Source organism: Eptatretus burgeri, chromosome 18, assembly GCF_056783735.1.
Source record: "Eptatretus burgeri isolate ZD-2024b chromosome 18, Ebu_testis_v1, whole genome shotgun sequence".
Classification (NCBI taxonomy): domain Eukaryota; kingdom Metazoa; phylum Chordata; class Myxini; order Myxiniformes; family Myxinidae; genus Eptatretus; species Eptatretus burgeri.
In genome coordinates, this window is record NC_140978.1 from 23,205,556 (window position 1) to 23,228,684 (window position 23,129).

Consider the following 23,129-nt stretch of genomic DNA (forward strand, 5'->3'; position numbering starts at 1 on the left):
CAGCCATATAATATTTTAATCAAAATCCTTGTTACCCTCGCCGAAGGAGAGGTTGACAAGGGTATTGCGTTTGGGTCCATTTGTTTGTCCGTCCGTCTGTTTTTGTTACTTGGAAAAAAAAATTTGGGGGATATGTTGATCGCTTCTTGTTACTTGGAATTTTTTTTTTTTGATGAGTATGTTAATTGCCTCAGTTTGCTTGTTACTTGGAAAAAAAAACAAAAACATTTTTGACAAGTATGTTAATCGCCTCCGTTTGTGTGGTTGTGTGTGTTTGTTTATCTGTCCGCTCACCTCCAGCCCAAACCGCTCAACCGATCATTCTGAATTTTTGAGAGATTAATGTCACCGACGCTGGGATGGTCCCCCATTGGGGATTCGTAAAATTTGGTCGACCGAAAAGGTCTACATTGGCCAACAGGGCAATTTGAGCGGAATTTTCAAAATCCTCAAGTTTCATCCGATTGAGTCGAAATTTGAAAAGGATTTACATATCAGGTCTTCCTCCTAAAATGAATTCAGGTCACTGAATTCAACTACCTATTAATTTTAAGGTCAAAAGGTCAATATAGGCCTATTTTCTAAAATTGATAGATAGGTCCAAAAACTAAATATATGACTTCATCTCAAAAAGTTGTGGACGAGTTATGACAAAACAAGGTGGTTGAGTTGAACAGGTGACAAGAACAAGTGGATTGGATTTTGGTTCAGATCCAGCCCATCAGTGGGATACAATATGTAAACTGTTCCACCTGGCAGAGGTATGCGCTTTACTGGGTGCCATTCGACTTCGTGCTGTTTTGCCAAGTTGTCACTCCATGCGTGATTTTTCATTTGTTTGTTGGTTTGTTTGTCTGTCCACTCGCCTCCAGCTCAAACCGCTCAACCGACTGTTCTGAAATTTTCGGAGGTTACTGTCACCGACGCTGCGACAGTCCCGCATTAAACTTTCATAAAATTTGGTCGACCAAAAAAGTTTACAAAGGCCAATAGGCCAATTTAATCCAAATCTTCTAAAATCCTCAAATTTCATCCGATTGACTTGAAATTTGAACAAGATTTACATGTCAGGTCAATTAATTCAAGCACCTCTTAATTTTGAGGTTAACCTTGGGTAAAAAGGTCAACATAGGCCAATTTTTTTATTGTTTCTAAAATTGTCAATTTTCATCCAATTGATTTGAAATTTTAAGAGCATTTGCTTTGCGTATCAGATCACTGAATTCAACTACCTATTAATTTTGAGGTCACCATAGGCCAAACGGTCAACACAGACTAAATGGTCAACATAGGCTGAATTTCTGTAATCCTCAATTTTAATTCGATTAACTTGAAATTTGAAGAGCATTTGCATATCAGGTCGCTGAACTCAACCACCTATTAATTTTAAGGTAAACATAAGCCAAAATGTCAAAATAGGCCAAAAGGCCAATTTGGGCCAAATTTTCTAAAATCCTCAATTTTCATCCGATTTACTTGAAATTTGAAAAGCATTTCCATATCAGGTCACTGAATTCAACCCCCTATTATTTTTGCGGTAAACATATGTTAACTGTGGACTTAACTGTGCTGCACACATTGTCTCTAGTTGGTCACCTGCAGTGAGCACAAGACTGCACTTATTTTCGGATATTATCATTTGCAGATGCTTTCTGACAGTTTGATTTTTTCCCAATTTATCGGCTTTGATGTCCATCGAAATGCAAAATTTCAGCTTTCTACGTCATCTGGAAGGTACCAAACATTAATATCAGCAAGTCAGTGAGTGGATCAAATGAGTTTTATATATTACATACTTTATATACTAGTATAAAAGCACATCAAAATTTTTGAAATATTCAAGGAGACTGGAAGTTATGATGTTTCACAGCAAGAAAAAGCGTTATTTCAAAAACACTGCATGTACAAATGTGATCCTATTTTCTTTATCTTCTGGGACATTTCGTTTCAACGGTTCAGCCTCATGAGCATGCCAATGTCTGAAGACTCAACTTAGCATCAGGTGCTTTTATCTTCTTTATTTATTAGACATTCTACTGACGTAAATGAACACTCGTTTTACTCTGCAGGCATTGCACATCACCTCACTGTACCTTGTATTTGTTGTTATTTTTTAAAATGCCTTCTGTACACCGCCATTGAGGCTCCGTTTGAAAATCATTGTCTACAATTCCAATAGAAGAGACGTAATTACTCTTCTCTTGGGTATTTGGGGTCCTCAGGGTCTTTTGGGTCCTCTGGGTCTTTTGGGACCTTGGGGTTTTTTGTGTCTACGGATAGGGCCATTGGGGTCTTTTGGTTGCTTGAGATCTTTTAGGTCCTCAGGGTATTTTGGGTCCTCTGGATCTTTTGGGTATTACCGATCTAAAGGGTCTTGATGGTCTTAAAGCAGGGGTTCCCAACCTGTGGTACGCGTACCACAGGTGGTACATTTGGACTTTCTCGGTGGTACGTGGCGTGGTACGCGGCAGCGTGCTTTTTTTTAACGCAGTTTTTATTTTACTTCTCTCTCATGCAGCTTGTGCACAATAATTAAATTTATATCGAAAGCGGCTGTACACTGACAGCTGTTTGTTATCGGCCATTGTGCACGTCTTATTATTCGTTTTGTCTCTACATGCCACACTGTCATCATTGCTTATTGCCCGGCTTATTGTTACCGTTATCGTTCACCGGCATCATGTCAATGCGAAAATATTCGGAGAGTTATCTCAAGTTAGGCTTCACTTCCATCCAAAAAGGTGAATTAGAAGCTCCACAGTGTGTTATTTGTGAAAAAGTTCTCGGCAATCAATCTATGAAGCCAAGTCTATTGAAGCGCCATTTTGATTCTGTTCATCCTGAACACAGCGACAAGGACCATGATTTTTTTTCGTCGGAAGGAAAATGCCATGAAAAGAGCATGCTTCGACGGCAGCGGCAGTTTTCAACAGCAGTCCACGGCAGCCGTAAAGGCATCCCACTTAGTTGCACTGCGAATTGCAGAACAGAAAAAAACCTCACACCGTCGGTGAAAGCCTCATCCTTCCCGCCACAAAGGATATCGTACGTCTCATGCTGGGAGAAGAAAGCGCCAAGAAGCTCAATTCTCTTTCGTTGTCAAACAACACAGTTCAGAGGCGCATTGAAAAAATGTCAACCAATATTCGTAACCAGGTGGTGGCAGAAATCAAGGCATCTCCATGTGGATTTTCTATGCAATTGGATGAGTCAACTGACGTAGAAAATTGTGCTCAACTGTTAGCGTTCGTTCGATACGTGCATAAAGCCAAGTTCAAGGATGAAATACTATTTTGCCGCCCGCTTAAAACCACAACGAAAGCAAAGGACATTTTCGAAGCGGTGTCTTTTGTCTTTGATCAAGTTGGGCTGTCATGGGTTGATCTGAAAGGCTGTACTGCAGATGGTGCTCCAGCTATGTTGGGGTGCAGATCAGGTTTCCAAGCGCTTGTGAAGGCAGTTGCTCCTGAAGTGCGCGGCCTACTCTGTATGATCCACCGCCACGCACTCGCAGCCAAGGCTCTCCCCAAGCCATTGACTGACGTTCTTTCAACCATGATCAAAATTGTGAACCATGTGAAATCCCAGGCTCTCAATTTGCGACTTTTCAAGAAACTTTGCGAAGATTTTGACTCCGACCATAAAGTTCTCTTATTCCACACTGAGGTGAGATGGTTATCCCGTGGAAATATGGCGGAGCGCGTATTTGAACTACGAGCTGAGCTTCGTGAATTCTTCGAAAACAATGGAAAACCAAAGACTGTCGATTTCGTCGCTGCTTTGAACGACCCCGACTGGGCATTGCACCTGGCTTATTTGGTCGACATTTTCTCTCAGTTAAACGCCCTGAACAAGTCTCTTCAGGGGACTGGCGCGACTATCATTGACTTCATGCCCGGCAGACTATCATTGACTTCGGGACGTCACTGTAAATCCAACAATGATGTTGGAAGATCTACATGGCTCTATGTCCGAGATGGAGGTCAGAGTTCATCAATCAACAATATCCTGTTCCCTTAACAGAGCTGGCCTATATGGACAGGTGGCAAGAAATAAACCATTACTGAAAAAGACTCATCTAAAAGCTCGTATGAAGTTTGCAAAAAAGCATCTTAATGATACTGCAGGCAGGTGGAGAAACGTTTTGTAGTAAGATGACACAAAAATTGAACTTTTTGGTCTTAATTCAAAGCACGACACATGGCGCAGGCCGAACACTGCACATCACCCAGTCAACACCTTCCCTATAACTGTCAAGCATAGTGTTGGCAGCATCATGTTATGGGGCTGCTTTTCATCAGCAGGAACAGGCTTGTTTGGATAGAAGGGACAATGGACGGTGCAAAGTACAGGAGAATCCTTGATGAAATCCTGATTGAGTCAGCCATGAATGTGAAACTGGGTAGCAGAGTCATATTTCAGCAGGACAATGATCCGAAGCACAACGCGAAAGCCACACTGGAGTGGCTGAATAAGAAGAAAATTAATGTTCTTGATTGGCCCAGAAAACGTCCTAACTTGAACCAAATTGAACATTTATGGTGACACTTGAAGATTCCAGTTCATCAACGATCCCCATCAAACTTGGCAGAGCTAAAGCAATGTTCACGTGAAGAATGGACAAAGATTTTACCATCTCACTGTGAAAAGCTGGTGGAGCTCCACCCAAAAAGACTCATAGCAGTCATTGCTGTAAAAGGTGCTTCCACCAAGTCAGAACCCAAGGGGCTGAATACTTGTTCAACCAGTGAATTTTGATTTGTACATGTTTTTTGTAGGTATTCTGACATGTAACCGCCTTCAACTATAACAGTGTTTAGTTTGATCTCTTCAGTTATGAATAAAAAAGTTCATTTGGAAAAATTGTTTTTGCATAATTCATAATTCATCTTAGTGTGGCATCCTTGGTGGAGGGTGAATACTTTTTCAGGCCACGGTAGCTTCCTCTCGCATATAAGTTCCTTGTCAGGGAATATAAGATCATAAAAGCCTTATTAGTCCCCTTCCAGTTTCACCAGAAGGGATTATAATTTTGCTCTTTTGTTCTGTCCACCCGTCCCACCTGTGGTTTACCTGGCTTTTTCCCCCCATACCCATTTACATATTCAACTGAAACTTGGTGCATGGCATTATTGTGATAAATTACAGAACAAGTTCTAGTTTCAGGGTGTTTTATCAATTTTCACAGAGTTATGCCCTTTTTGGACTTAAAAAATATCAGATCGGTAGTGGACAAGTGCTATAAAGCAATTGTCGCTCTTGTTTTGTTTGTTTGTTTATCTGCCTATCCGTCAATTTTCTCTTGAACTACTCGACCTGGGACGATAAAAACCCATATCCTTATAAAGGTCTTTGTCCGAGGAGTTCCCGTTGCATATAAATAATTATTTTTTTCCCATTATGAATGACCTGATGTGTTCCTTTTTATTCCTTAGCTTACTTGACCACTGTTTTTCTGAAGAATCATGAGATGGTGGAATCTTGTGAGATTGTGAATTAACCATTTTGTCGTTCTTTAATTTAATTTTAATGTTGTACTGTACTTAAGGACAGGAATGGGAACTTTAAGAACCGGAAGTAAGGGGAAGGAAACGACAGAGTTGGGAATGCAGGAGGCAGAGAGCTGGGTGAGGGAGACTGAGGAATTGGGGTTGGGAGAGGGGTTGCTGACTTCAGGTTTTGGGGGTGGGGCTGTTAAGGACTTGAAAAAGAAAGGGGGAGGGGAGAATATTGAGGACTTACGGTGCGGGAGTAGTTGAGGACTCTGGGTGTGAAGGAAGGTTGAAGACTTGGAGTGGAAAGGGCATTTGAAGGCATGGTGGCGGTGGGGACTTAATAACTTGGGTTTTGGAGGGGGGGGTTGATTTTTATCAAGCAACATCTTTAGGGAGCATATTGCTGCACAACATCAAACTTCCCATGATATTTAACTGTTCTTTGCATAATATTGTTGAAGTGACATCTAACATTACGAGGAATTTCCGGGGGTACCTGCGAGGTATTAGTCCCCGACCGGTTTCACCAGAGGAGATGATGGGATTGTTCTCTGTCTGTCCGTCTGTCCATCCATCCATCGGTTCATCCCAACTGTGGTTTTTCAGACTTTTTTCCCCCCATATCCTTTAACATATTCAACTGAGACTTGCTGCATGGCTTTATTATGACGAGTTACAGAACAAGTTAGAGTGTTGGGGTGTTTTGTAAATTTTTCACAGAATTATGCCCTTTTTAAACTTAAGAAAATATCATATTATACATGGGCTGGTGGTTCAGCTGCCCTGACTCCACCCCATTAAAATCACGCATCACCATTTCATAAAGTGGCACAGATCAGAAGCCTTCTGGCCTTAGGACTGGGTTTTCCGCCATGTCCCAGTGCAATTGGAATGATCCCAGGGATACAACCACAATGTATTATATATGCACATAAGCCATACACGTTTTTGCTTATTACATCGTACATCGGGTTATCTTTCATATGAAATAGGCAAAGCCGAGAAACAAATGAAACATGGTGGGTTAGCGAGGTTCTTCACCTTCATTTTGGTTTCAGTATCGGCTCGAGCGTGCGTTAAAGCAAACTAAATTTTATCTCCAGTCTGTTATCGTAGTTGTCTTTATTATTTTCTAATGTACAAAAGATATCAGTCAATGAAAATAGCTTTTCCTTTTATTTTGCCGAATAGAACCAAGCACAGTTGGCTATAGGGTTTCTTCTTCTTAATTCATGTTCCTGTATCAGCTCGAGCACGTGTTGAAGGCAAACTAACTTTCATCTCACGAACATTTATCGTTATTCTTGTGTTTGAAAAGGCATGTATCAAGACACACCATTATTATTTGGTTATTCTGGAATTTGGTCATTTTATGAATTTCCGTATTATTTAGGCCAAAGTCACTGGGTACTGACACCTCGATTAGCAATGCCATCCTTTCCTTTTTACATCTGAGCACTACACTTTGTCGCAATGCCTTGTTTTATATTGACACGCTTGATAGGAAGGTCAAGTTGTATATGAGCTCAATGTCCTCGTTTTTTTTTATGTTTGCCCTTGGCTCATGCTTTCATGAATTTCTGGGGCTGGGATATTGAAATAATTGCAGATATGCCAGTGGATTACTCTGCAAAGGTTGTTATGCCTTTGTGTGTACAGTTATTCTGGCATTCGTTTTTTGCATCCCGAGAGAATGTGATGGTGCTCTTAGTTTCAACTTACATTTAATGGATGTTAAGGCCCGGTCACACCTTGACGTTTTAGCCAGCAATGGCAACGTATTAAAATGTATGTAAAACGCTGGCTGACGTTGAACTTTTGATGTTTTTTTTTAAAGATTCGGACGTATTTATAACGACTTGGTCTTATGTATAACGCATTGGTAACGGACACAGAACGTTTCGTTGTGTTATAGATAACTTATACCAACGAATGCTGAACCTGTTGTCGGCCTACACAACCGATGCCCAACGATAGTCTAACTTAGGCATAGCGTGTTGCACGCATCGCCGATGATGTCGTGACGTAGCCTATTAAAAGGCTGACGCACAACGATTCGAATCATAACTGCCGTAGAAATGGAAGTGTCAACATCGCGGTCACACCTTGGCGATCTTGCCAGTGTATGCCGACCTAAGAAAAATGTGTCTAAAACATTGGGGCACGTCAAATACGGTATGAGTAAGTTTGGTATACGTGAGTAGAATGCTAAAGTACGCTATCATACGTCGTAGTAAGTAGAGTAAGTCAAGAAATTTTAAACATGTTCAAAATTTTACGACGTACTCGGCGTATGACACACGTTCCGCATGCGATGGGGATAAGTTTTACACACGATATGTGGACGCTTACACACGTCCACAAAGGCTACTTATAAGCTACTCATAAGTCGAAACACGTCGCGGTAATGTCTTTTTTACGCAAAACTTATTTCTAACTTATGTTTGACGTGCTTTGAACCAATTCTTTACGTAGTCCCAACACACATCGACGTATGTAGACGTATTCCAATGACGTCTTCCGGTCGACAAAAAAAAATAAATGAACGTGTTTCTAGCTTACAACTGCCATATAAAGACATGTTCCCAGCGGTTTTGGGAATTGGTATATAAAAATGCTGCTCATAAAAGGGGAACCCAACAGTGTTTTCGAGTCCTTTTTTGAGTCGATGTCCATGTCAGCAGTAACAGTATCAGTATCAGTATTAGTATTAGTATTAGTAGTAGTTTGTTCATGTTGGCAGTAGTAGGTGAGTGTGAGGGGGAGGGTGTGGGTTATGATGGATCGTCCTTGCGTTTAACGATTTAACGATTTAAATGATAAACTCAACGATTTAAATGGCTGCATCTCCACTATTGAAAGTAGATGCTTGCGCTCAACAATTGGATCTTTTTTACACTCAACGACTTTTAAACGGTACCACTCAGCTATTTTCATTGTTTACAATGAACAATTTAAATTGCTGTCACTCGCCTTTGTTTTTTGACGTTGGCGCTCGGAAATTGTAATTGTTTCTATTGAACGTGTTAAAACGCTCAAACTCCACTATTGAAAGTAGACGCTTGCGCTCAACAATTGGATTTTTTTTTTTACACTCAACGACTTTTAAACGGTACCACTCAGCTATTTTCATTGTTTACAATGAACGATTTAAATTGCTGTCACTCGCCTTTGTTTTTTGACGCTGGGGTTTTTTAATTTGAAGCGTTTCTTCTGAACGTGTTAAAACGCTCAAATTCGACTATTTTAAATAGACGCTGCCGATGGACAATTGGAATCATAGCCAAGCTAGACATCGAAGTGTGAACATCCTCGTCATGCCGAAGAAAAGTTTGAAGAATGCTGCAAATAAGTGTCCTGGCCATGGCCGTGGACGCTGATGCAAGGACGATCCGTTATACCGACGTCTTTCAGCCTATGAGTAACTTAAAAGTAACGTCTGTCGATGTGTGGCAACGATCGCGCAACGTGCCAACAACACGTTAATCATAGGTTAGAAATAAGTTTCGGGTACGCTAAACATTACCTCGGCGTGTCTCAACTTATGATTAACTTACAAGTAGCATGTGTTGACGTCTGTCAACGATCGCAGACCGTGCATACAACTTGTGGCCAGCGTAGCGGAACGTGTGAGTCATACGCCGGCATACGTCGTGAAATTTCAAGCATGAAAAAATTTGAGGACAACCAAAAAGTACAACGTTTAAAGCCAACGTACAACGACGTATGGCAGTGTTTTTCAGCGTGCTCTCAATGTTATCAAAACTTACCCATAACGTATTCAACGTGTGCCAGCGTTTTAGAAAAAAAATTCAAAAATCGGCATACGTTGGCTAAAACGTCAAGGTGTGACCGAGCCTTTAAACTGGGTGTCCTGTCGGCTGGCATTAGTTGGTGCATGTTAAAGATCCCACGGTGTCCTTCATGGAGAGTAGGAGAGCTATCACTGGTACCCTAAACAAATTACAACTTCCTGCCCTGACCTAGAAAGGGCACTGCAAATTCCTGCCTTACGGCATGGCCTCGTTCCCAACAATGATGCAACCATCAGCCACAGGCTACATACAAAATTGATGAATAGACCTACATCACATATGCTAGCTTGTTTAGTGTTCTCATCTGAACAAGGAAGTCATTATGCAAGGATCTCAGCTTTAAATCCCATACACTGTACTGTGTTTAATTTATTAAACTAGTACGTGCCCGTACGTGCAAAAAAAAAAAAAAAAAAAATAATTCAAACCGCGTGCCAGAAACATACACACAGGCCATTCCTTCACTCTCGCGTGTCCATACATGCGTGGCCGTACGTGCAAAAAAAAAAAATTCAAACAACTTCACAGGCCGTTCCTTCGCTCTCGTAAACGACGACTGGATTTGGGCATTGTGTTTATCTATAAATGCGCATAAGAAATCGAGAAATTATAAAATACAGTAAGTCATCACTATCCGGAAGTAGTGCGTGCCCGTACGGAATGTTCACATGCATTCCACGAATTATCGCTTGCATTGAAGTAACAACTGCTGTGATACTTACACACACACAGTTCATTAAAATCCAAATTAAAATAAAGTTTACCTCCCTGTCTTTGCTTGCCATGACATTCGCTGCCATTGACCATTGCCACTCCTATGCCACGGTAACTAAGGCGCCCTTTCCCCATCGGCCACGCCGACGCAGCAACGTGTCTTGTCATTGGTTTGGTAAATAAATGGCCATAACTTGGGAACCACTTGTCCGATTAATATTAAACCTTGAAAAGGCACACACTCAGGTCCCCAGCAATATACCTAGCAAGTTTCAATTAGATCGGACCAGTGGTTGTCAAGAAACAGCGGACACACACACACACACACACACACACACACACACACATTGCTGGAATTATAGATAGACGTACTGATCATAATATAATTATAATTGACATAAAAGTGCATTGATGTCTTGTAATATCCTTGTCCGGCGCATGATATTTATAAACTCTTCCATCAGCCTTAGACACTGCAGAGAAAATTAATTAGTAAAATTATTTTCCAATAAATGTTTAAACGCTTAATACATTAAATGGTAACCATCCAGAAGAATATAATGCAATATATTTCACCTGAAAACTTTGTTAAAATGGTTTTGCCAACAAACCATCAGGATTGTCACACCTGTAGCAATTGTAATTGTATTTGTTGTAACTTCCCAAAGATGTCATGGCTGCTATGCAGATGGCATAGGAGAAAAAAATCTGGGTACCGGCATCGATCCACACCTGAGGGTACAGTCAAACAATAGATATCACTTTCCTCAACTGACTTCGGCATTCATTCGAAGTGACGGACGACAAGAACAAGAAATGATGCAGAAAATAAACTCTTTTAAACAATTAGAGCTTGTAAATATACGAATTTAGGAAACTAAGATTACCGTACCTATTTTTCCTTGCCAGCTACATATTTAAACACCATTCGTTAAAACAATTTTTAAGCCTTGAATTAGATATTACAAAATTAATGGTTAATCATTCCAATATCTTAATTCGAACGAAATATTTGTTTTTTTTTTTTGGTTTCCTTGTCCCCATTACTCGGTGGGCGATCAACAAATCGCCCTTTGTTTAGTTACAAGGGGCATTCAAGACTTCTCGGAACGAGAATCTCAGAATAGTCCAAGAAACGCCAACTATTTCAAAAAAAATAAATAAATAAATTTCAACAAACATGTAGTATATACGATTAGTTAGAAAAATCCTTCTTTCTCATCTTATTTACGTGTATATTGAAAAAATAACAAAGCATTATTTCTTGTACAATTGCATCTTTTTCCGAGAACTATTGTGTGCATCCCACTAGTATAACAGGTTTGTCAATCCACCATGTTGTTAGCCTGCAGAAGATTTAGTGGATTGAAAGTATACTATGAAACAGTTTCCATGCATGCTCACTTCACTTACAGACTCTATGCATTTCCAATTTGTTGTGAAAGGAAATGTGCACAGAAAATATAAAGTTCACCTGTGCGTCACCGAGACGTGTGACATCTGGGTATAGGTAGTAAATAATCCCATTGACTGCTCCTGGTAAGGTCAACCCACGGATGAGCAGAATGATGAGCATGATGAAGGGAAATGTTGCCGTGAAATACACAACCTGAGGAACAGTCACAGAGTTTGTGAAAATCAACATGACAATGACAGGCTCTTACCTTATACGGTGGTGAAAGAAGTAAATATTTCTATGGGTTTCCCATCTTGACTGACATCAGTCGATGGAATTCAATATTTAGCAATTGACTGTCATCCCATAAATGTGCTCTATGTTTTATCAATTATCTTGCAGTCTTTGTGCCTCGCCAGTAAAAAGCATCATGATCAACACATAAGAACATTTTGGAAAGAGCAACCCATGACCGTTTAAAGGGTACTGGATTCATAGAGGCTCCTGTGTGTAATGCATTTGTATTACATGCCTTGCCATCTTATTTATTCATCAAAGAACAAAAGTGCCTCTGAGCGATTACTCAATGAGTGCCTGGTAAGAAACTAAAGTTCAACTTTTTAATTCATTGTCAACAAACATTGCTTAAAATGGCATTCCTTCTCATATAATATGTTGTTACGATTGTGGTGGTAGTTGGAAGAATTTAATAGGGAATTTAGCATTGTGTGGAGTTGCTTGGTCCGTGGATGAGTAGAAAGCATCTCGATGTAGCAAGTAGGGAACCTGTGAGCTTAAGTGTTACGTGTCACCACAGGAGGGGTGGTGTGGTGTTAATTAGCCGAGGGAGTAAGAATAAGTTCCCCAGCATGTCCCGATGTTTTTATATTTCAAGATCGGCAAAAAAGGAGGGGAACGTGTCCCTGACACCACAACAAATGGTCAGAAAGCCCCGCCTTCAAAGGTTGACAACAAGCGAAGTCACGCCCCTGAAGGACGATTGATGGCTGTGACGTCAGAAGCTAGCCGAGCAGGCAGAAGCCCGTCTTCCCGGGTTTCGTGTGAGCAGGCCATGCCCCGGCGGCAGAGGATAAATTAGGACAGAGAAAAGTGGAGTGATGAAAGGAGCTTGTGCAATTTGAGAGAAATATAGTGGCGCATTTCGGAGAGGCGAAAGAAAGGGAACGCACAGGAGATGTTGCGCATTTTAGGAGGAAGAAGGAGTTGACTTGGCATTCTGGGAGAGCCGTCATTATAGTGGAGGCACAGGGTGCGTTGGTTTGGAGAGGCAAGAGCGGAGGTTGAGCGCACACCTAAGAGGATGACACGGCCGTTGAATCCATGTTGAGGCGGTTTGGCTCACGTGGCGAAGTAAGACGCCGACCTTTTGCTTCTGGTCAGGTCGATGAGGACGATCGGGGCATCCAAAGCCATTGCACTGGGGCTTTGAGTCTTTATGTGGAGTGCCGTTCGTGGATTGCCTGGCAGGCGTTCATCCCGCTATGAGAGAAGCGCCTCGATTCCAGTTCCACAAAGGTCAGCTCTGGGCCAAACTAAGTGCAAGAATAGTTGAAAGGAGGGTTTTTCTTTTCATTTTCTTTCCCACTGTCTGTATATGAGTCTGTGTGTGAGGCCTCCACTGGAGGATTTATTTATTTCATCTTATTGTCATTTTCTTTTGAATATTTGTTTTATTTTTCATTAAATGTATTCCTTTTAAGACACTGTAGCATTGTGCTGTCCTGGTGCAGCGCCCTGTGCTGTTCTTCTCCCCGTGCTCCTCCTGGGTGGATCGTCTCTCCGCCATTACGCTCCGTTAACACGCGCGCATTAATCCCCAAGTCTCGGTTGTAGCCTTCAAGGGCGAAGCTTTGCCATCCATCCAGGTAGGGTTTTAACCCCCTGGACACGACAATATAATTATGTTTTTTCCTTTGCATATTTGTTTGTTTCACTATCATGTGGAAGGCTTTAGCTTCAAAGTTATTTATAGTCACAATTTACTGATTTTAAAAATCATACAAGACTTAAATATCTATTTGAAACTTCCACAGACCTCAGGGCACTTAAATATTGTGCACCATAAAAGACAAGAGAATAATAAACAATTTTCGATAAACTGTGGGATTTGAAGGATTGCTATTTTTTTTTTTTGTATGAGTGTCATGTAGTGCACTCACCTTTAAGGTGTATAATGTGGGTGCGAATCCAAACCTAACCATAAACTGTTACCCTGGAGCAAGGCAGAAAGGTGAGAGCGGATGTTGCAGCATTTTTTGGTTCGCGGGCGCCAGCAGTGACCACTATTTTTGTTGTGTCTGTCTGTTCGTGACTCTCTCGAGTGTATAGCTCCGTGACGTTTGATGCAATCTTGATGAAACTTGGACACAAGCTAGATATCATGGTCTAGTTGTGTCTTTTTGTATGAGGGGCGTCCCACGCCCACTTGAACTTTTTATCTATTTTTTCTTTTATTTTTTTCTCGCAATTTGATTTCCTAGAAGCTGTGCGTAATATTCCTAAGTACAACATATAAAAAATCCGATTTGATTTGGACAATTTTGACGGAAGAGATAGGTTTTTACGGTAGGGCTTCCTTCAAAAGTTTCCACTAACTCAATTGTACCTATCGTGGCATTGTTCATCGTGCCATTGTTAAATAATGCCCGCGAACCATCGTTGCCTCCCGGCTAATTTTACACTTTCTTCTGGCAGGGACCTTAAGCCTGCTGTCTCGTTTGCTAGTGCAGTCTTTCCTTGTGTGCACTAAAGATCCTATGGTACTTTTCAAAAAGAGAAGAATGTTATGTTCCAGTACTCTGGCCAAATTCATGCCCTGGTTTACCAGTAGCTGGTCACACAGCTCACCAACATCCTGCTACAGAATAGTGGCCTGTCCAGAGCAAATTCTAAAAGATGAAAATGTTCACAACATGGCTGATGGCAAAAACTCCCAAAAGGTGTATGGGAGTTCTTTTCAAATAGCTCATTTTACCATGTTCTGTGATATTTGCATCATTTAATCAGTTTCAAATTAAATTATTCTGTGTGCACATATATCCTTAAAATTGAATTCGAGCTTCATTTTCCTATCCACTTCTAGGCTAACACACATCATCAGGGGGTGCTATTTCGGCTACATCAGGTCAGGTCTGGGAGCATGTGCCAGAGCAGCGCGTCGCTGCGTCTACTTTCCGTGCCTCCGTCTAGTCATCCCCCAGGCAGATTCCTGGCCCATCCCCATCTCCTTGAGATGCCGATCAACCTGCTGCAACCACGAGGCACGTGGTCCATACCCACATACACGATAGCTGCATTTTAGTCGGATTATTATTGTTATTATCATCATCAAAACTAGAAAAATGACTGTCATTACATTATTTTCCCTTGTTAGATATGGTATAACAGGGAAGCTATTTCCTATAACTAACACATGCTATCATATCAATCATGAATAGACTCGCACCATTTTCTGTCTTAATGTCAGCTATTGTTGCACACATTTCCACAAATTTCTAAATGATTAAATGACCAATTTTGTTGCAGCTTCAACTGGGGGAGTTGGCTCGGGCTACAAGACTTGGATTTAACTATGCCCAGAGCAATAAGTCATCTGAAAGGAAATGGGTAAATTGTATTGATAACAATTGTGGAAAACTACAAGACAGAAAACAAATAATGGTCTTGGTATGACATGCGATTGGGACAGATTTCTGGATTACTGTGAACTTGACTTTACCCGAAGAGATCGATGCAAATCTCATGGCTAATCAGTTACACATCAATCAATTTACTACCTTTAGGCCATTCCCTCATTCTTCAAACCTCGTCCCCTCCCCCCCCCATCCCCCATGTCCTTGGTATTACAAAGCAGTTCGAACAAAGTCTGTGTTATGAAACTCACTATGCCTCAGCAACCTTTTACCTTGCCTGTAGTTTTGACACCTTTCCAGATGCAAAGAAATATGATGATCCACATGGCCAGCAAACAGAGTGCCAGGTCCCACTTTACCGAACCAATGTCATGAATTCCACCGGATATGTCCAGCACCTTCCTCCTGCCACAGGATGAGACACACGTTGACTCTCCCAAACTTTTAAGTGAAAAAACCCCCATTTGTTTTGGCATACTTGCATTAATATTTTATCATAAAATCTTATAAAAGAGTGCTGTGAAATCGTCATCAGCCAATTTTGTCGATAACTTTTAAAAAAGCGAGGACAGAAGTTGCCCATTTCCCACCACATTGCTTGACCATTGCAACCATGATTAAGTTGCAACCATTACAACATTGCAACCATGATTGGGTTTTGCGAACCATTTTATTCTCTGAACGGTTAACCATTGACGTACCTTGGTTTGAGTAAAACACTCAATTTGACCTTGCATTGACAATGAGTAAAGTTGGGCGAATCAAACAAATGAGGAAATTGGGCCTTTATACAAGCATTCCAAAGATATGAACCAAAAGGCGGGTGGTGAAACTGTGAATAACCAATTATTCTTCTATCCTTAAACTTATTAAAAGTTAAACAACCATAGCACCCTCCTTGTTCCCAAGGTGTCGACAACAAACGGCTTCATCCCAAAACAAGCACACACAATGTTCTTACTCCCAAAACTCGGTAACAGGTGAGGTGTGGTTTGTTCCATTGTCTGTGAGAGTGGCATTATGTCTCAGCATATCCTCCAGACAGTTAGGTGTGTTCCAGGTGTGGTTACAAGTAGCCCAGGGAAGATCGTTGGTGAAGGAGTGTGCCAGGTAGAAGAGAGCCCAGGCAAGGATGATGATATAATAGATGTTGAGAAGGGACACTATAACAACTGATGCATATCCAATACCTGCAAATACATACACCTTCAATTTGTTACTCCCCCTTATTACTGTAATAAGGTTTTGTTTTGTTTTTTGCTTCATAAACAAAACACATCATTCACATTTGATTCATTCATGTACCATGAACACATCAATGAACTGCACACAGCAATGCTTCATCGAGAGGACTAGAACCTAGTGATCAACATCATCTAAGTTTGGTCTGAGAGCCATCTTAAGAAGTAAGAATGTATCATGCTCTACAGAGCGTTGGTTCTCCCAAAGCAGTTTTTGGCTCGGGTTCCAATCCTGGACGGGTTTCCACCCTCACACTGGAAGTCAGGGCACGAATTTGGAATTTGTTCAGCATGCCGGCAATAGCTTGCTTACTCTTTGCGAAGGATACCATGGTATTTTTTAGTGTCCACCAACTAATTCTGGCAGATGGTACACCCAGTTTAACATCCATCTGAGGGACGGCGCGCACATCGATGAATCATCATGCTTGTGAAACTCGAGCTAGGATGACCGTTTATAGCTGGGCTGAGATCCAAACCCAGGCTAGACAGCTCAGAGGCGAGTGTGTATACCCTCGAGGCCATCGTGCCAGCCCTTTTTCTCATTTGCAACACATAAAGTTATTTTAACCGGCAAGAGGCTTGTGCCTCATAGCGTCTGCATTAGTGGGAAATTTTACAATATCATTGTTATCTTCAAAAAAATGTCAAGAGATGTATGGAATTTTCTCACAAGAGATCAAGAGATAATCTTCACTATCCAGGGAATGCTTTGTGAAAAACAACTTACCGGTGAAGAGTGGGCAGATCTTATTCCAGCAAGTGATGCCACCTTCTGCTGTATACTGCCCCAGTGCCACCTCCAGGAAGAACAAAGGAATGCCACCGCCAAACAGGAAGATGCAGTAAGGGATCAAAAACGCACCTGCAAGTGCAAAATTCCTCAGTTGGCCTGTTTGCAGTTTCCATCTGAGTACAGCACTGAGTTCATGAGGAAAGGGTCCCAAGTTCAAATATCATATACTGTGCTGTTTTGTTCATTGTCTGTTATTATTGTAATTCATGTAAAAGTACATTTATATCTCCTGAGTGATTGTGTGTGTGTGTGTGTGTGTGTGTGTGTGTGTGTGTGTGTGTGTGTGTGTGTGTGTGTGTGTGTGTGTGTGTGTGTGTGTTTAATAAAGATAAAGCATTTGCAGGAGGTCATAAAGTATCAAAAAAAGAGAACACTGTTCTGTAAAGTTGAATTATTATTCACGTAGTCTTTCAAAAAAATGAACTTAAAGAAGAACCAAAATGCAAAAAAAATTTTTGTTCTGAAAACCATTGAGAATCATTGAGAATCACAGTCTAATTTGAAGGGGAAAAAAATTAAATTTATCTTGCCGATCACAAAGTGTCGAAAAAAGTCCGAGAGTGTTGATTTTCAATTTCGCCAGTGACGTCACATCTGGAATCCATGTTGATCCAAATGGTGGTTTTACGTCGAGAAACAGTGCATGTCTCACTCGGATTCCGATACTGAATCCACCGTCATTAGCAACACTGATTGTTCTCAGAATGTTGAATGTGATCAGTGGGATTTTGAAGAAATGATTGCAGAGAAAAATTAGTGATGGAAACGCTTCCAGGGGAATTGTGGAGCCGTATCGTTTCGAGCCTTGTGCGAGCGATTCAGAAGAAGAAGGCGGTAGTGTTATTGAATATGAAAACGCCGGTCAAATGGTCACTTCAGCTCAGTAGGGTTAGATTTTCCGTTCAATTAGCGGTTTATAAGGGAGGGATTTTGTATTAATTGATCAATTGGTTTATATATTACTCAAGCAGAAATACCCATCATCGCCTGACAGCACGGGCACCATGGCCAAAATGGGCGACAAATGCTTTGTCCCACCATCACAGGCTGAACAGATGTCTTGTATGTTACAGGATCGCCCGTTTCGTACTTTCCTCAGATGCCATTTGTGTCCATGCCGTGTCCATCCGTCATGTCTGTGAGGTGTCGATGTCCCTCGACAGTGTATGGGGGATTGTGGGTGGATGGTGGAGGGGGGGTGAGGGGTGATGGTGGGTGTTATGGGGATGATGGTTGTGAGGGGGGGTCAAGGGGTGTGTGGGATGGTAGGAGTGATGGTGGTGGGGATTGTGTAGAGATGGTGGAGGGGTGTGTGGGATAGCAGTGGGGATTGTGGGGAGATAGTGGAGGGGGTGTCAGATGATGGAAGGGATTGGAGGGGGATGGTGAAGGGGGTGGGGGGGAGTCCCTGAAAGTTTTAGCATCCTGGATCAAATCCTCTTGGAGGAGTAGATGATACATACATACTTTCTCTCCATTGTAAATAATACTACACATGTGAGAATCCCAATGAGGGGGTGTGGAGCATTTGGATTCTCATGTGTGCACTATTTGTAAACGTCTTTACAGCTGTGGAGGAATGCTGGGAAAGATTTGAAACAGCAAAGGGCTTACCTTACCTTAATGCAGCTTCTTCAGCAAGAAAAGCATGGGAGGAATGTGTAGAGAGAGAGAGAGAGAGAGAGAGAGAGAGAGAGAGAGAGAGAGAGAGAGAGAGAGAGAGAGAGAGAGAGAGAGAGAGAGAGAGAGAGAGAGAGAGAGAGAGAGATTGGGACTATACTCTGTGCAGAGCGTGGGTGCTGCTTAAGCAGTCTCCTTGGCTATTTGGCACAATCCTGGACGGGTCGCCACTCCGACACAGGATATCAGCATGCTGGCACTCATTTTGCCGACCTCGGAAGGATGACGGGTCGAGTTAACCCCACCTGATATTAATTCAACGGCTGAGCGGGATTTGAACTCAGGACCCTAGGATCCAAAGCCCACCATCCTAACCATTAAGCCAACACAAGGCAGTGTGTATACCTATGTATATAAAGCTCTTTCTAACCACTCACTCACTCTCACTGACTCACTGACTGACATGAAAGATCGGTACCTTCCGGGTGATGTAGAAAGCTGAAATTTTGCGTGCCAATGGAAATCAAAGCCAGTACACCAGAAAAAATTCACAGAATCATCGGATAACATCCATAAATGAAAATATAAATTAATGAAAAAATGCAGGTGAGTGACCTAAGACAATGGGGAAGCACGATAATTTTGTGTGCCAATGGACATCGTGGCCGAAACACCAGCAAATATCACAGAACCATCGTTAATTTAATTTTTAGAACTGAGTTTAGAATTTTTAGATTAAAGCATCCATAAATAAAAATATCAAATTAAAAATCAAACGCAGGCGAGCGACCGAAACAATGGGGAAGCACTGTTCGTATGCTTACACAATGTGAAACACACCCCACTAGTGCATGTGTATATATATATATATATATATATATATATATATATATATATATATATATATATATATATATATATATATATATATATATATATATATATATATATATATATAAAAAAGCTCTTTTTAACCATTGACTGACTGACTGACTCACTTACTCATTCACTGATATTAAAGATCCGGTACCTTCTGGGTGACATAGAAACCTGAAATTTTGCGTGCCGATGGACATCGAAGCTGATACACTGGGAAAAAAATCACAGTGTCATCGGAAAGCATCCGTAAATGAAAATATAAATAAATGAAGAAAAATCAAATGCAGGTGAGCGATCCGAGACAATGGAAAGCACGGTTCGTATTCTTACACTATGTGTGTCCAATGTGTAAGCACACACCGCTAGTGTGTGTGCGTGCATGCGTGTGTGTGTGTGTATAGATACACACAGTAGTACCCCGCTTAGTGTCACCCCAACTAATGTCGTTTCATTATCACGTTATTTGAAATGCAGTGCTGTATACAGTATAAAACTTGCTTTTCGCAGGATCCATCACAAATACTTTTACATTGTCTCTCTTCTTAAGTTTACGTGCACCACACGACTTGAGACCAAAAGTATCTGCACTGCAAATGAAATTTCTCATTATCGGTGCCCTCAAGTCACATCTTATAATTGGTATGTAAAGCAGTGGAGTCCAGCTCTCGGGGAAAGGTTCGCTTTTCAGGAATGTCACTTCCAACATAATATAATGTGCGTAAGCCTGGTACTTCTAACACACTTTTATCCGAACATATTCTGTTCATACTTCCGAAATCTTCACATTATGTGTTCCATGTATTTACATGGGTGATAGCGGATTCAAAACAATCAAATATAGATACAATTTTCAAAGAGGGAATCGATGACGTCACAATCAGTAGCGTTCGATGGCAAACCGACGGCCTGGTCCCAGACGACATGCTTTACTTAACTAAGTCCATGATTCAGGACGTTTGTTCAACTCAGCATTTACGACTTTAATCCTGCCATGTTGTTAATCTGTTGATGGAGGTACTCATCTGGCACTATGTGTCAAGCTCCAACAATCTAACAATCTAAACCAGTCTCAAACGCTACCATGGGTACCCAGACACGCCACCAATATGAACTGAGTTGTTGAATGCGGCGCAAAACATCCAAAGAAACTACAGTAACCGAGTATTGTGATCCGTCCTATCCCCCTTACCCGTCGTAGACGGATATCTGCGAGTGGTATTTAATGATTGGCTTTTAACAAAAACAGTAAAAAGGTTCACAAACACATGTAAGCAAATCATACACATCTCAGCGATATAAATTCATTCATGCAATGCGAAATAAAATAAAAAAAACCACTGAACCACTCGAGTGATGCTACATCCGGCACGCTATTTTTGTTCATGTCCCACCATCTCCTGCGACGTCGCAGCATTATAGTGCCTGCTTTTTTACTGTTATAAAGTGATTGCATGATGTTAAATATGGTGTCAAAATACAAACCTAATGTTAATGTTGCTTTTGAAAGCAAAGTGCATCATAAAAGTGTAACACTGGAGCAAAAAATGAAGGTGATAAGGCGTTTTCGATTCAGGTGATCGGGCCGTGGATACTGCACCTGATATGATGCTTCCTTCGATTACAGTGAGAACATTATTTAACCTGCAGACAAAATTAGAGCTACTGGCCAAAATGTGATACTTTTGACCACAACGAGGGTGACACGTAGTCAAAGCATTGTGATGGAGCGAATGGAGAGACTGTTGTCCGTGTGGATTGAGGACCAAAACAAGCGGAATATGCCCCTGAGCCAGCTGGTAATTATGGAAAAGGCTAAAAGTTTGTTTGAAAAATTTAAACAACAGGAAGGCGAAAGTTCAATAGTGGAGAATTTTACAGAGTGCGACGTGGTTGGTTCAAGTGTTTTAAGCGGCGCAGAAACATTCAATGTCATGATTACTGGTAAGACTGCGAGTGCTGACATTCAGGCAGTGGGTGATTTCTCTTCCACCGTGCAGGCGATAACAGAACACCACAATTAACACCCACAACTTGTTTTCAACGTTGATGAAAACAGGGATTTTCTGGAAGCAGATGCCATCGGCAACTTTATTGCAAGTGAAGAAATGAGTGCTTCAGGATTTAAGGTCATCAAAGATCGCCTTACACTCTTGCTTGGAGGCAATGTGGCAGGAGATTTTAAATTAAAGCCCTTGCTTGTTTCCCCTTCGAAAACACCATGAGCAATGAAGGACTTCTGCAAGGCTACCCTGCCTGTCATCTGGCAGGCAAATCTCAAGGCTTGGATGACCAGGAACGTTTTTCGGACCGAGTTTGTGCACGATTTTTGTCCAGCAATGAAAAATTGCTGGGAAAAAAAAAACTTTGAAAAGAAAGTGCTGTTACTGTTGGACAATGCACCAGGTCACCCAGTGGATCTCAACTCCTTATAAACTGGCATCAAAGTTAAAGTTGTGTTTTTCCTCCAAACACAACTACTCTCCCACAACTGATAGATGAAGGCGCCATTGCAGAATTCAAAGCTTACGACCTGCGACGCACCTTTTCTCAACTAATCCGTGGCACCAATGAAAGACAGCCAATCAATTTGAGACTTCTGGCAGTCTTTTAACATCATGAAAGTCATTGAAAACATCACTGAGACCTCGAGGGAAGTCACAGACAACTGCATGGACAGTGTTTTGAGGAAGGTTTGGCCAGAGTACATCAACGACTTCATGGGATTATCCATATGTCATGGCCTGAAATTGCCAAGATCGACAATGAAGTGGGATTCGACGAAGTCAATGCAGGAGATGTGGACGAGTTGCTGAACTCTCATTGGGAGTGTTTGACCAATAAGTACTCGATGAGCTTGACCAACAATGGGCTGAAGAAGCAACAGAAGAGGACCAACCGGAAAGGATTTTAACATACAAAATTATTTTTAACATTCAGAATAAAGTTAATGAGGCTCTGGATTTCACATCTAAAAATTGTCCTGACTTGGAGCGCAGCACTGCAGTGAAAATAATGTTGTCGAATGCTTTTTCATGCTACAATGAGTTCTACAAGGAAAAAAAGATGCCAAGACAATTTTCTCTCGACTCATTCTTCAAGAGAAAACAGCCTGCACCTGCACCGCACTGAGGGGGGTGATGTGCATAACCCTGCCACCCCTCCCTCTCCTGAGCATCTCCGAGCGACCCTACCGATGCCACATTGGGGAAAAGGCATTCGGTGACATCAACATGGCTGATGTCAGCTCTGAGATAAGAATGTTGAGTGTTAAATTAACTTTGTTTTTGATAATTTATTTACTACATGTGTCATTTTTTTCAGATATGTATTAGTTTAGCATCTATATGCTGCATATTAATGTTATCAATGATGCTCATGGAAGTTATAATTACAACAAGTCTGAACACAACGATGGTTCACGGGCTGTATTTGACGATGTAGATTGTTTCAGAAGTCAAGGATGAGACAATGTGATAATTTGGACCAAGTTATAAAAATGATCAACATGATGTGGTACGGG

General features: G+C 41.3%; 1 protein-coding gene across 8 annotated transcripts in view; it reads right to left on the bottom strand.

Moving 5' to 3' along the window:
* The window catches only part of LOC147008733 (sodium- and chloride-dependent taurine transporter-like), a 159,472-nt gene that overhangs the window by 83,183 nt on the left and 53,160 nt on the right, over nt 1–23,129 (bottom strand). For all 8 annotated transcript variants that reach the window (XM_085863946.1, XM_085863945.1, XM_085863947.1 and 5 more), the window contains exons 2-6: nt 17,045–17,179; nt 16,035–16,263; nt 15,346–15,478; nt 11,499–11,633; nt 10,653–10,756 (exon numbers count right to left, since the gene is read on the bottom strand). In XM_085863946.1, coding sequence (XP_085720072.1) covers nt 10,653–10,756; nt 11,499–11,633; nt 15,346–15,478; nt 16,035–16,263; nt 17,045–17,179 — 736 coding nt within the window. The remainder of the gene's footprint in view (nt 1–10,652; nt 10,757–11,498; nt 11,634–15,345; nt 15,479–16,034; nt 16,264–17,044; nt 17,180–23,129) is intronic.